Source organism: Mustela putorius, unplaced genomic scaffold (assembly GCF_011764305.1).
Source record: "Mustela putorius furo isolate JIRA1106 unplaced genomic scaffold, ASM1176430v1.1 tig00003853_pilon_pilon_pilon, whole genome shotgun sequence".
Classification (NCBI taxonomy): domain Eukaryota; kingdom Metazoa; phylum Chordata; class Mammalia; order Carnivora; family Mustelidae; genus Mustela; species Mustela putorius.
The window spans coordinates 57,417,571-57,432,043 of record NW_025422005.1 but is presented as its reverse complement, the minus strand read 5'-3'; the positions used below and the strand labels follow the sequence as shown (position 1 = coordinate 57,432,043).

At 36.9% G+C, this 14,473-nt stretch overlaps 1 protein-coding gene across 4 annotated transcripts in view; it reads right to left on the bottom strand.

Moving 5' to 3' along the window:
• LRRC7 (leucine rich repeat containing 7) overlaps positions 1–14,473 on the bottom strand; it is a 572,538-nt gene that overhangs the window by 85,386 nt on the left and 472,679 nt on the right. For 3 of the 4 annotated variants that reach the window (XM_004762996.3, XM_013061643.2, XM_013061640.2), the window contains exons 19-22: positions 12,540–12,651; positions 12,149–12,329; positions 8,800–10,480; positions 4,758–4,898 (exon numbers count right to left, since the gene is read on the bottom strand). In XM_004762996.3, coding sequence (XP_004763053.1) covers positions 4,758–4,898; positions 8,800–10,480; positions 12,149–12,329; positions 12,540–12,651 — 2,115 coding nt within the window. The remainder of the gene's footprint in view (positions 1–4,757; positions 4,899–8,799; positions 10,481–12,148; positions 12,330–12,539; positions 12,652–14,473) is intronic. The other variant, XM_013061642.2, reaches the window with a different exon arrangement.

Here is a 14,473-nt window from a genome sequence, read left to right as displayed (position 1 = left end):
CAGTAATAAATGCAGCAGAATCAATAGAAGCTATAGGCCTAAGTTGCCCCAAGGTGCCCACCCTTGAGATTAGGGTGAATAAATGCATATTAAATATTGTTACTATTTGATCCTGAGTCATCTACATAGATGTGGCAAGATAGGACATTAGAAATTTAAAAATAATTTAGGTGCACACATTTCTGTCCAAATTTTTCTAATCCAAAAGATAGTGGGATGAGTATCAACTAATAAAACAGATAGCAAGGCCATCTTCTTCCAGGCAAAATTCTATGAAAAGATTATTTAATACATACATTTCCATAATTTCCTGAAGTTGTAATTTACATTAGTGTCTATTTCAATAAGCCAGTAAGCAGTAAGTGCTATGGTATAATATTATGGTGGTAGAAGTTAAAAAGAAAGGAACAAGAAAAAAAGTGTCACTTTCTCCAGCGTGTAAGAGATCACACTATACTGTCAGCCACACACCTGCAGAGGTGATCTAGCAGAAGCCAGTGATTTCTTCCCCAGTCCCACTTGTCCCTGGGGCTGCAATAGCAGGAGTGATTAACTTGGGTTCACAATCTTTGACCTTTCACTGCCTTCAAGCGTATTTTTGATAATACCGAGTGCCCAGGAAATGCAAATGAATCTTAAAAAGCGTGAGGTAACTGTGAGCATTTATTAGGTTCTGTTAAATGAGAAAGCCCTGTATCTGTAGCACATGGGGAATGATTTGGGTCATGATAGGTTTTAGATCAGTTAATATACTCTACTGTGTAGTGTTTTCTCCATCCCACAAGATCTGTTTTTCTGGATTATTATGAAGATGATGTAAGATAATAATGTACATGAAAGAGTTCTATCAAAAATGATGAGTTATGTTCTCTGAAAATGTCAGGTTTTATAAATAGTTGAGAAGGCTTCATTGTATGGTAAAAACAGCAGGAAACCTGGTGCCAAGCAGAGTCCGATTCAGATTCTACCTGCTACTACTTTTAGGTGCAAGGGTAACAATAGGAAGTTGGTAGAATGTAGGTAAATTCCTTTGTGTGACACATGAGCCTCAGTTTCCTGGTCTGTACAATGGAGATAAATACTTCCGTTGAGGGTCTGTGAGGCTTGTGTGAAAAAACATATTTAAGGTACCTAATGGTACCAGGGACAGTGTAGATTCTTAATAAATCCTTGTCTTAATTCTCCTGGTGATATATTTATTCTATCGTTAATATGAGTTATAAAAATGGCAATTTGAATTGACATTTTACAATATTATATTTCTCTCTAATAACATAAAATTTCAAGGCAATAACTAAGCTCAATTACAACAGAACACATCCGAAGAAGCACATGGAACCATCAATAATGTCATAGAAAGTTGCCTTAAATGCTTTTTGGAGAGGCAGGAAATAAATGATAAATGAATGAGTGAATGAATAAATAAATGGATAGATAGAAAATAGTAATAATTTTATAATTTAATAATGATTTATACATGTTAAGTGCTTGGTTATAAGTACTACTAATTTTTTTAGGAAATTAGAATAAACATCAGTAAATAAAAAATTAAAGGAAATTAAATATTAAAATAACTGTGTTGTATATCTTGACATTTTGTTAATATATTGCCTAAAATTACCATAGAACATGTAATTTACTGTTTATAGTATAGGAAGTCTATATGGAGCTTGTAATCCATTAAAAATGTACAAAACTTGACCTGGCATGTAATAAATATGAACAAATTAGAAATATTCAAAAACACAGAAAAATTTGGGAGTCCTCTCTCTTCATTTACATCAATATTCACTTTGTAAATAGAAGAACAGATTCTTCAGTCTTCATTTACAAACAACTATCTTTTTAAATTAGTTTATTATAAATTTGTTTAAAACATTTGAAAAAAAAAACAAAAACTAGATATGTTTGGTAACCAAACAGAAACTCAAAACAAAATGAGTAACACCCTCAGTTAGGACCGCAGTTAGTACAAATAGTGCCTTTCCGTCAGTTACCAATATGGAGGATGGGAAAGGTTAGAATCACAGAAAGGTGCCCTTTCTGGGTACACAAGCTGCAAAAATAGCATCTCCGTGTGACAGAGAAAATACGAAAAACTGCCTCTTTTAATTGCAAGAGGTACGATTTGCCAAGCAGAGTATGGGAAAGGATGTGGACTTCAGCCCCTGAACATTCCCTGAGGAATCTCTGTAACTCCGTTTCCAGCACTTAACTGGTAATATGTGAAAATGTTAATTTAGGTTCCTCAGGACACCCAGAGGTATTTGCCACAGCACCTACCTAGAGATGGCTAGTATTGTCATTCAGAAATTTTATAAATAAAAAGAGCTCCCATATTTCCATGGAAGAATGAACAGTTTTATCAGTTTTATATACAGAAAATGCTTCTTTATAAATTGATCTTACTTTATATTTTCAGTGCAATTCTCATGGCTAACAAGCATTTAGAGACCGCAAAGAAATCTTAAATTGATGGTACAAATTTTTATTATCTTAAGTAGCAAGACAAAAATGTTGTAATAGGTTTTTATGCATTTGTAAGTCAAAGGAAAATAATTTTTGTCTCTGTCCTCTCCCAGTGAGGACTCGGGGAAATTGAACCTCGACCATAAGACCTGTTAGCGATGGTCAGTGGAGCCAAGAAAGGGAAATTTTAAGAGAGGGTGACTCTAAAGCTTGGCAGAAAAAACAAAGACATTTTCAAATTAAAGCAGCTCTGCAGAAAAGCTGTGCCTGAGCACAAAGACAAGGGGGCAGAGAATTAGAGTGGAATCCATGGGAATAAGTAGAGTCTGGAGTATTCCTGAAACATCAAGTGCCCAGTGCCCATACCTGACAAGGCTCTTACACTGGCAGCAGGATAGGAAAGTCGCCCCAGATGCCTAAAGCTGAAAGTTTATATGCTTTAAACTGGTAATTTAGGGTCATGTAATCTTTTAGGAGTAATGGAGCCAACTGTCCTGTCTATATTCCTTTTCCCTCCCTTGCTTTCTCTTCTCTCTCCCCACACTCCCTGCCTCGTGTGGATAATATATTGATGATAATTCATTTTAAGATGGAGTCTTTCAATACTCAAATTATTTTTGGCTTGCAATTTAATGTACCTTCCAAAGAGAATTCCTTTAGGTAATCTAACTGAGGAAGGTTGAAAAGTCTCTAAATATTAGAACTCTGTAATATTTCTGATATAGATTCTCTTAGAGCTATAGTAACAGTTAATGAATCTGTTCCCTTGGGTACCCCAAACAAGATCGGAAAGTTAATATAGCAACATAGAGGCACCAAATTGATACTTGGGGAACAATTTAAACATTGAGAAACAGTTTCAAGTATATCACCATTTTTCAGGCACGGAATATATCCATATTGTTCTACAGATGGCTGCGTTTAATAGGGATAAACATTAGCAAAATAAGGGGCTTTCCATACAATTTCAAGGGGTGCAAACAACAACTCCTTCCTATCAAGATCTTGCTGATCTGCTCACTAAATTTTGAAATTCCATCCTATTAGTTTAAGGGCTTGGTTCCTATCAATTGCAAGCCCATCAGGAGAGGGGCCTAGTTAAATGGTGGGTGTCTTATCTATTTCTCCGTGCAAATCCAACGTTCAAGTTCTTAACTTAGTTAGTCCCCCCCCCAAAAAACTGTGGGTGATGAAAAAGCTGTGAATATAGATGTCTCTTTGGTTTTATTCCTCTGTTGACACTATGAAGAAAACTATACAGAGTTAGGGATTGTTATTAAGACTAATTTAACAATAAAACATGGATTTGAGGTCTTTGGCCTTCATTTTGCTGGGATGGGAATTCGTTCCTTATGTTCATTAATTTTATTATGAGAGAAGTATTTGGAGGCTACTGTCACTCTGTTATCCCTACTTTGCATTGTTTTTCTTCATAAAACTTACTAGGCTAATGACTATATTAATAATATAGTCATAATGACATATTGCATGAAAATGACTCATTAGCCTCTAACAAGGTATAACTAAGACAGAGGCGTTAGTCAATTTAAACAGGTAAAATGTGCATTCTCACTTTTGCCTGAATTAAACAGCAGAAATATTCCTTTGACAATGGAAATGTTTTGTCTTTCACTATATTTCATTTCAAATGAGCCTACAATTACATTGAAAGCCCTGTTAACGTGTTCCTTTTCCATTAGTCTAGGATGAGTAACAATTTGCTAGCTAAGCCATGAGGTTGTTTCTCATGTTTTATTTCCGTGTGATATTTTCCACAAAGACAATGGGCTGAAGAAGCATTTAGGAGTGCCAACCACTTCATTTCCATTGTAATTTAGGTCTCTATGTCTTTTCCAAAGGGATCAGCTGAAATCCAACAATAATTTCTAGCTCTGTTCTCAAAATGCATCAGCAAAGGAAGAGAGGGCTATCTCCAAAAACATTGTAAAAAATATACGTTTATAAATCTATACACACACAAAAGAAAGGAAAACAAAGAATAAAAGAAAAAGAAATGAGTAATAAGAAAATGAGCCTTAAAGCAACTCAAAAGCCATGTACCTGCTCAATCCAAAAAGCAAGCTGTTAAGCAGGAACCTGAGAATCATTCTAGCTCTCAATATTCGTTTAGCAGCTAAGAGTTTGGGCTCTACATTATTTGCCCTTGTGCTTTTTGGACTCGGGAGAGTCTATAAGCAGGGTTGTATGTACAGCCTAAACACATTAAGTGAACAAACAACATTAATTGGCTTTGGTATGCTGACACATGTAAGGCAGTCCATACTTACTTTCTGAAGAGGTAGTTCTTGTAGATCAAATTTAGACTTAGTCTGCAAGTTTAAAGTCATGCTTCTGCCTGCATGCATTGCTGAAATACCTCCATAGGGCAGCATGCCAAGGTTAACTGTGTTGTGTTTGTAAGCAGCATTCTGAGTAGAGGAAATAATCATGTGACAGGGTGTGAACACATGCTCAACAAACTGATTATTACATGAACATGTTTAAATTTATAACATTTAACTTTAAGCGGGCAAACAGTAACTTTCTTTTAAACATGCACTTGATCAGACAGAAGCATACAGTAAACAGTGTTAGTTATGCACATAATGAGTACCATCCAAAACTACAGAAAAGACAAAAAGCAAGGATACATTCTGTTTTACATTTGCTGCTAACTCAAGGGCATAGAACCTATCTCTCATATATCATGATCGTGGTGACGTTGGACAAATGTTCGCCTGTGGTAGTCTATTCATTAAAAAAAAATTCAAAGAGGGAGATCTTAATCAAATTTTGCCAGCTCCAGATCTCATGGTCTCTTTCACATTGTGAGTAAACACATACAAAAGACAGATACCAGCTTCTAATTCTGCCTTAAAACGAAGGCACTACAAGGTTAAAGCCAAAATCAGTGTCCATTATTGCTTGGTCTATCGACATAAATACAGCAACTCAGAAAAAGAGCTGGTCAAAAAAAGTCATTCAACTTGACTACTGGCTCACTGAATTTACTGATTAATTTAATTAAACCAGTCAAAAAAATGGCACGTGGATCCAAAGTTTCTGACTTTGTTTTTTAAAAATTACATTTTAAACTGGAGAAATTTCATAGTGATACTAAAGGAAGTATGATTTGAGCTGTTAAGGTTATTTATCTAATATACCTAAGTACCTATAGAGCACTCTGGTGATATCTGAATTGTGGCTGTCTTTCAGCAGGTGCATCTCAGGTTACTCCAGGGATTTGAGAGCTAGTTAATTTTTCTTCTACAGAACTTCATTTAAATTAAAACATTTTGTATGTCCCGTCATCAAATAGTTTTCATTAGTACAATCTCCACTTTCCACCTTCCATAAAAAAAGTAGGAATTGACAGTCTTTGGTCCCTTTAAGTAATTCTCTTATTTTGGGAAAAAAAAAAATGTACACAAATTAGCTTAGTAAACTTTTAAAAACTGAGTGTTACTGAACAATAACAGCAGGCAGCTATTCTATTCTAAAGGCATTGTTTGCAAAATAATGATTTTTAGCATCAGTTTCCCTGAACTCAACTGAAAGACAATTATACTCCTGATGGTGTGCTGGTCTACCAATCAAACTTGTTATGGATCCTAGATTATTTCATCCAGTGATCTTTTATTGCCACCATGCCAAAGTTGGAAAGGACACCGGACATTTCAATCTAGGACTTGAATGATTCCTTAAGGTTTAAGATTATTCCAGGGTAGTGCCCTCTAAGCTCCGGTAGAAGGGTAGCAGTCTCGGACATACGCATTCGTGTTTTAAATTCTCTCACAGTGGGACTCTGTTGTGGAAGCATGAGCCTTGAGGTTAAACTACAGGAGAAAACAGCATCTTTTATCTATGGCAGTACTCGGAGCTGCCTCTCCAAGGTAAACAGCAGGCAAGATCTTTAACCAACATTATCTTGGGTGGTTAAGCTTATCCAATGTCCAGTCCTCTGGGCATTTCTCTCTTATGGAGAACGGACAAAGGGCTTGTAGTTTTTAGTGTAACTATTTGATTTCCAGGTTTAAATCCTCAACTAAATTTCACTGGGAAGGAAACAGACCATATCTCCGGTGCAGTGTGACTTTGAACACTATGTTAAGAAGCACAGCTATGTCAAAACTATTCTTACATAAAAAGTCTTTGCTTCCGTACCCTGAATTAATCTTTTTGAGTAGCTGGGAAGTTCTAAGTAAGCTACAGCCTGAATAGCTCAGTCATGCACTTGAGAGGAGAAAAGAAATGTTACTTGGAGAAAGTAAGAGGACAAGCTTTCAGGATCTAGTGCCCTGAAGCAATACTGTCCAGTAACTTAATTTCTTGGAATTAAATAAGAAGCTATGGACTATACATTGAAATTGCTCTGGGAAATGAAAGACAGACTAAGAGAACTATAAATGAAGAGGGGAAGCATGGAAACTAACTGAAAAGGAAGATGTTGTCACAGTAATAGAAAACACACATGAGTTTACTTTTAGTTTTCTGGATCTGGGCCGGGCAGGGCTCGCAGACTTCTGTCAATCTAAATCCCCCTCCCTGGTCCTATTTTCCTCTCTCCAAATTCCTGCTCCAGCTAGAAGAGTAGCTCCAATCAAAGGAGAGGAACCATTATCTGGGAAACCAGTAAATACATGATGGTACCAAATGCTTAGCATTTTGTCTTCTTTTTCATGCTTTGTTTTCACTCACTCCTCTGTTGCCTCAAATTACTAGTCACGTACATATGCTCTGAAAAGCTTCTCATAACCTTTCTTGACTAGTTCATCTTACCCTGTTACGTATGGTCGTGTCTACACGAGGCCAGAGTTCCCAAACTGTACTGTATTATTTGGCCCCAAATATTTCCGCCCTCCAAGTTATCTGTCTACATGGAGGGTATAAGTTGAGGTAAGGCATGGTGACAACTGACCAGGTGTCTCCCACTGACAGCCAGTCATGAGGCTTTGATGAGGCTCCCTTCAATGGGACTGAGCACACCTATTTGAAACAGACATTCTGATGAAATAGTTTGCAAGGCAGAACCAATCTCCACATTGAAAAACTAACACCCACACCCACATTTGTTAGTTCACTTGTTCCTAAAAATAATTGTTTTCTTGTCATGTAGACACGACCTACAAACAATATAATTATTTAAAAAGACTATACCTGAAAACACAAAATTCAATATTAAGGAAATATATAATAAGTGCCGTGGCCTGTGCTTTTAGCAGGACACCAAATAATATCATAAACTATTGAGCAAAACTTTCTAAAGGTATGTTATTACTCAGATCCCTGTTTCACACTAAGTATTTAAGCCCTAGAAAATGAGAGCCAAAGGCCCTATTGACAAAAAGGACCTTAAGGTTTCAAGGTCAATGCAGAGTACACAAGGCCCTCTACACCAAAGCCACAAAGTACATTCAACGATAAGGGTCAATTGATCATAGTTCTAGAAAATGAAGTATCGGTCTCTTAAGGAGATATAAATAGGCAACAAAAAGTAATTCTAGGCTTTGAAACAAAATATATTTATATATATTTTTATCCTCCTCAATCACTATGATTCCATGTTGTATTGTGACTCACTCTGTAACTGAATTGGGATCAATTTTCTTTTTTTTTTTGGTTGCAATATACACACTAATTTGTGCCTTTGTAGTCTTCATAAAGACATCATCTATTTTTGTTGCCTATAGTATGCTTTGAATTTAAACATTTCTTTTTGTATAAAAATCAACATTCTAAGTGGCAGGATTTTTTTTTTATTAAGTCAAATAATGTGTAGGAGGGCATTCAATCTCTGCTTATTTTATTTTTCTGTTTCTTGCTGGGAAGATTATCGCTCATTAGAAGTAATAACTTTAGTAGTCCCATAGCAGTAACTGTATGCAAATTTTATAAACAAATTAGGCCTGACTTTATTATAAGTGAGTCTGTGCAGAAAGGGGCAAAATACTCACTTTTTATAGATTCAATAAAAATCATACTCTTTAGGTCGCTAGAGAACAGTTCTGTGTCCTAGGAGAGGCATTCCACCTTAATGGCTAGAAAGCAATTGAAGCACCATCCCACATAATCGAGTCAAATTCTTTCTTACTAACAATATTTAGGCTAGATTTGATAAATCATTCACCTACAGGTTATGGACTCTCGAAGAGCATTAAACAATATCCACGAGAAACTATTATGATCAATTTCCCCACAATAGCGAGAGAAATAAAATGCTGATCATCTATTCATTCATGTAGTTCATGCTTCACTACATGTGCTTAGAAATGCCAATAAAGGAAAACTAAAGGCAGGAGGGATATTCTTACAGAGAAATGCCAGACATACCCTGTCTAACCTTCTAGCTTCTATATGTCTAAGCAGCTGTTGTCTCCAGTCTGCAGGCATTTTACCACAGCTCTCCTCTCCCTTCACAGGAGTGGGCCTCGTCTTTATATCACTGTTATCTGATGGCTTGTCACCATAGTTACCCAAGTTATAGTCAGATGGTATTTTTTCCAAAAGAGCTGCCATAGTAGGCCTAGCTGAAACTGGCCTGGTCTGGGAGGCACCGTAACTCTCTGTACTGTAGCTTCTTGCAGACAATGGCCTCCTCTGGGTAAGGTTTTTAACTGGAAAACTTCCCGCCTGAGCTTTCACTTCTTGATATGAAGGGTGTTCATCTTCATACCTGCCATTCCTTTTCAGGAACTGGGACTCAGTCACTGAAACGCTGCTTTGGCGATCCAGACCGCCCCTATATGGAGGTCTGCCGTACCTATCGCTCGGAGGCAGCTCATGAGGTTCACTGACCCTTCTAAACATGGCCATTTCTGTGGAGCTCGCCAGGGAGTCGGCTCTTCTCAGGAAGCCTGCCCTGGCACCTTGGCTTGCGAACTGGGCATTCACCACAGCATCCTCATTCACCGATGGCTGAGAAAATGAAAACATTTGCTCCATGGGTGGGTATCCTCTGTAAGCTCTAGGACTAACCAAATCCTTGGCGATGTTTTTGCCGGGCTGTTGCACATACTCGGAATTGTGTTGAAAGGGGGGCGGTATCCTCTTTTCGGCTTTAACTTCCACTGCTCCTTGGGGATTGAAGCTTTGGTCAAACTGATAGACTTTTTTGGTCATGGACGCTTTTTGTTGCTGTGGCCCTTTACTACTTCCATAAGTGAGCATCTCATCATCCAGCATCGGCACTGACTGGCTTCGAGACATACTGGACATACCATGCTCTGGTCCCAACATTTTATCTGGCCGTTCATGACTTCCTAAGTGATCACTCCCAGTGGCATAGTTTTCTAATGGTATATTATACACCTTGTATGTACCAATGTCAATCTCATCGATACTCTGTGACTTTTTGAATTTATTGGACTTGATATCTTTCATGAGTGGGGAAAGCCTCTCTGTGCTTTTACTAATGGAAATAACACCTTTAGATGATTCTGGGCGGCAGTGGATCTGAGAAAAGACATTGCTAAGACTCCTGTTGGGATTGGAATCGTGATACTCCCATGGTACTCCTGGAGAAAAAGGACTAGGTATTTCAGCAGATTCTTTTATATGCTCTTTCCTTTCAGGCAATGGGCTGGTGGTGGGGGTTGTCTCTAATTTGGAAGGGAAAGCGGTCCTGTCTTCAAAAGGACTAGGGGTTCTGGTCCAATTCTGCCAAGGATTGGAAGGAGGCACTTCTGTTTCTGGCGTGTGTCTGTGTGTAGACTGCTCAAGTTCCAGGGGAACACCAACAATCCTATCCTGCCTAATCAAAGGCCTGCGTCCGTGAGAAGATGTGCTTCTAGATTTCGAACTTAAGAGAGGATTGTTGTTGGCATTCTCGCCTGTGGTCTCCTCTGCAACAAACCCTGTGTTATCATAATGTGAACCGTCAGTCCAGTTGTCAGTGAAGGCGTCGCTCATTGGCAGCCGGTCCGGACGCTGTGGTAGATTCCCTGGGGGAACAGCCTCCCGCTGGGTGAGCAATGGCTTTGAGTCAAGAGGCTGTGGGAAAGATTGTGCAATCCTGTAAAGACAGTGGGAAGAAGAAATATGAAAACGAGGAAGAGCTGAGTCTTTGCCAGAAAGAGAACAAGCAGCCCAGAGTGCCACAATCCTTTATCGGATGTTTAACGGGTCATTCATCCATACCTCATTTACAATTAAGGTGCACTGTTATTTCATTCCCCCCCCCCCAAATCCATCCCTTTACCTTGCTCTAATTTTTATTTTCCCCTTGTAATCATTACCTTATAACATAGTATATCATTTACTTACCTATTTTATTTATTGTGTATTGTGTGTCCTCTGCCCTCCTGAGGGCAGAGATTTATTTATTTATTTATTTTCTCTTCAGGCCTAGCATAGTGCCTGGCACATAGTAGCTATTAAAATACATATTTGTGGGATGATTAAATGAATGAAAGAAATAGATAGGTCTTCAGTAATGGTCCTAACACTTGTTTGATAATTAGAATCGCCCAATTCTTGGTCCTCATTCCTGCAATTTCTGATTCAGTACTTTTCCAAACTATTACTGGTCAAGAGTACCTTTCCTATAAATATTTGATATAGCCCCTGAACCCAAACTGTCTTCAGGCTACATTTATTTGAAGGCCAGGTATTGAAAACACTGAATTCATTGTTTAGGGAACATGTTTTCCTAGAATATAAATTATATCATGACTTTTGGCCATTGGTTTGTTTACACCAGTGAGCACAGTGTTTCTAGAAGATGCTCATTTTTCTAGGCTTATTCTAAACTGTTTGCACACTAATAACATTAAATTATATATATATTTTTTATCAGTGAGAGAAAGACTTTTAAGTGCTCTTGCTAATTAAAAACTAGTACATTTAGAAAGAACCTTCCAAAGCACCTCATTAATCTCAGCTTCTATCACAAATAATGAACTTACAAAGTGAAAGAGTTGAGATTTTTATGATGGGCACTGATAGGGAGAAATAGTTATCCATTAGTTACCAAAGAACATATTGCTAACAGTACTGATATTATCAATAAAATATGAGTGATAATCATTGACTACCTTTATCATATGATGATTTGTATTTGTTGCCTGTACTGTAAAACATAGCAACAAGGTAAAAAACAAGAGAATAAGAACTGGGTAATTACTACCTTATTGGTTCGCTTTATTGTGCTCTTTGGTTTTTGATTTTTATCTGTAAAATGGAAGTAAAATAAGGTAGGAACCATTTTGGAAAGAACCTAACTTTTCCATGTGGTAAAAAAACAATGATGATGATGATGACAATGATGATGATGATAACAATGAAAATTTTACCGAATATTTACTTTGTACTAGGCACACAACTGCTTTCCATGCATCTTAGTTTAATCCATTTGGGATAGTGAGATGCCCACGTGTGTCATAAATAAGTATTGGGCAAACAGGATTTTTGGTTTCTGATTTTTAAAATTCTGTTTTTTTTTTTTTATCTCAACCTGATAATCTCTTACCAACTCTCCCTTAAACAAAGGTTTTGCTGTATAAAATGGATCCATTGTCTCCTGGAAATCCCGGGGGGACTGTGTTTGCTTACCTGACCCATCCATCTGTCTTCTACACCATTCATGTGCTGAATATAATTCAAAAATTAAGATCCCATTTTTTAAAAAAAAGTTGTTGAAAGTAAGCGCTTGGGAACAGAAAAAAGGGAATTCTAAACACACCTGTTACCCCATAAAGAATTATGTACTGCATCTTTAGCTGTTGTCTGCAAGGACCCCACTTTAACCCGCGTGTTAGAGGATCCTGAGGAAGCCTGGGAAGGCGAGTAGTCTGAGTAAGTGCCTGAGGAAACACTGTTATTCAGACAGTGAGTTTTGTCAACTTCAGACTCATCAGTTGATTCTGAAATGTAAAGGGGAAAATGTTATAATGCTATGAACATTGACAATAATGAACACAGAAAAGCAAGTATGAGAAACATAGTATAACAATGTTAGGAATATATATTTGTAAAATATTTCTATAGACTATGATGAATCATAAGTTACGACTGGAGATTAATCATGCACATGCATTTGTGGTACATTTTCCACATCAGGTTCGCAATGTTACCTTTTTTGTCCTTCCCTAGCAGAACAAGTTTGGGTGGGTACAGAGGGGTCTCAGCTAATGAAGGGTGAAGTTCCCCAATCCTCATTTCATTAGCTGGATGAACAAAAGAATCCTGAGAGATATAATAATATAGGACAAGGAAAGTAAACATTTAAACATTGGTTAACCAAGATGGCAGTATCTTTATTTGGCTCAGATTTAAAGACGGGGCTCTAGACTATAGGTCACTGTGGAGCGCTGGGAGAAGTGAGTCACATGTTTCTCTGAGGTAAGTACTAAAATGTTTTGTTTTTCTAATTTAAATGAGTCCATTTGTTCATCAGACATATTTTGAATGCCTTTTTATATGCCTGGCACTGTGCAAAGAACTGTAGAGTTTCCAAAGAAAGACAAAATGTCACCCATGTCCCTCGGAGACTTACCATCTAACTGGGGAGATGAGATACATCTGTATTAACACAGGACCGAATTATGATAAGCGGTATGTGAGTATATGATACATACATGCATATACATGTTATATTTATAAATGTAAGAATCTAAGGGGGCAGCTCCATTAAAAGTTTTAAGAGGAAAGTCCATCATGGACCAACTAAATTTCTTTTTATCCTCAGCTGTCCTCATGAACAATTGGGTCCTTTAAATCCCACTTTTATTGCCAGCCCCCTCTTAACTTCTGTTTCCCAAGTGATCTTATCCTCCATTTCTTTAGTTCTATGATGACTTCCTCCTAAGGTTTCTAGTTGTCTCGTGATTAATCTAGCTTGCTAAATCTTCATCTAAATCCATTCATTGAGTGTAATGAGCAACACAGGTACAAGAATGTAACTTTATAAAGACAAATGAACATGTTAAAAAAGCCCATGAATTTTAAACTTCTATAATCAAAATGATTATTTCCAGTTAACCAGATAGTGAGAGAGCACTGAGGTAAAATACCAAATTCCCACTTTCTTATGCCTATAAAAATGTCTTGTCTATGCCCATGGGGAGGTAGTGGTATAAATTTATGCATGGCAATTATCTTTATGTCTTTTTTACTTAAACTCAGGTTAATTTGAATTCAAAAAACTAACTTTCAGTATTTTCTAGTTTTCTTATTAATTAGTACTTGTTAGTTCAAAACATTAAGGCAACATATTTAGAAATATTTTATTAAATCAATGAAAGAATATACTTGAGCACAAAAATATAGTAATGAAATGTGTTCTACCTTCTAACTAATTAATTACAAACAGAAAATCTTATTATATATTTTAATGTCCCACATAATGAGTGACAGGGTCACGTCTTTGGGTATTACAAATAGCCATTTCTTTAATTCCTGGCTTAAGTTCAATTTTTTGGTTTGGTTTTGGTTAGGTTTGTATAAGAATATTTGCCTGTGAAAAGCCTGGTTATATATATCTGATACTTGTTAATTATTTTAAAAAAATATTTCTAGTCGAACCTTTCATTTCCTACAAGTGAGACTCAGCAAGGTCAGGGTTATAGAGATAATTAGACCAGATCCAGCATAGAGGCTTCAATTCTCAGGTTTCTGTCCAATAACCTTCCCTTATATTGAGCTGTCTTCTAGTGAGCTCCACTGTGAGCACATTACAGACATTTAAAATCCCATTCCAGATTTGAAGAGAGGTAGGAAAGACAGAGGGATTGACGGAAATTCCAGAGATGAAGAGGGAGATCTGTTTTCATGGATTTTGAAAAGTATTTCAAGGTATTATGATAAAGTTTTAAGGTGACAGAATAGAGGGTAAATGCCTTTACACATCTTTGTAGAAATTTATAAGTAGAAGCAGACACAAGTTTGAGAAAAGTCATAAAATATATTAAGGTTTATAAAAAAATATTCAATTACAAGGTGGCATATTTCTATTCCATTCCTGTTTTATCATTTATTAATCAGGTTATCTTGGGTAAGTCAGTGTACC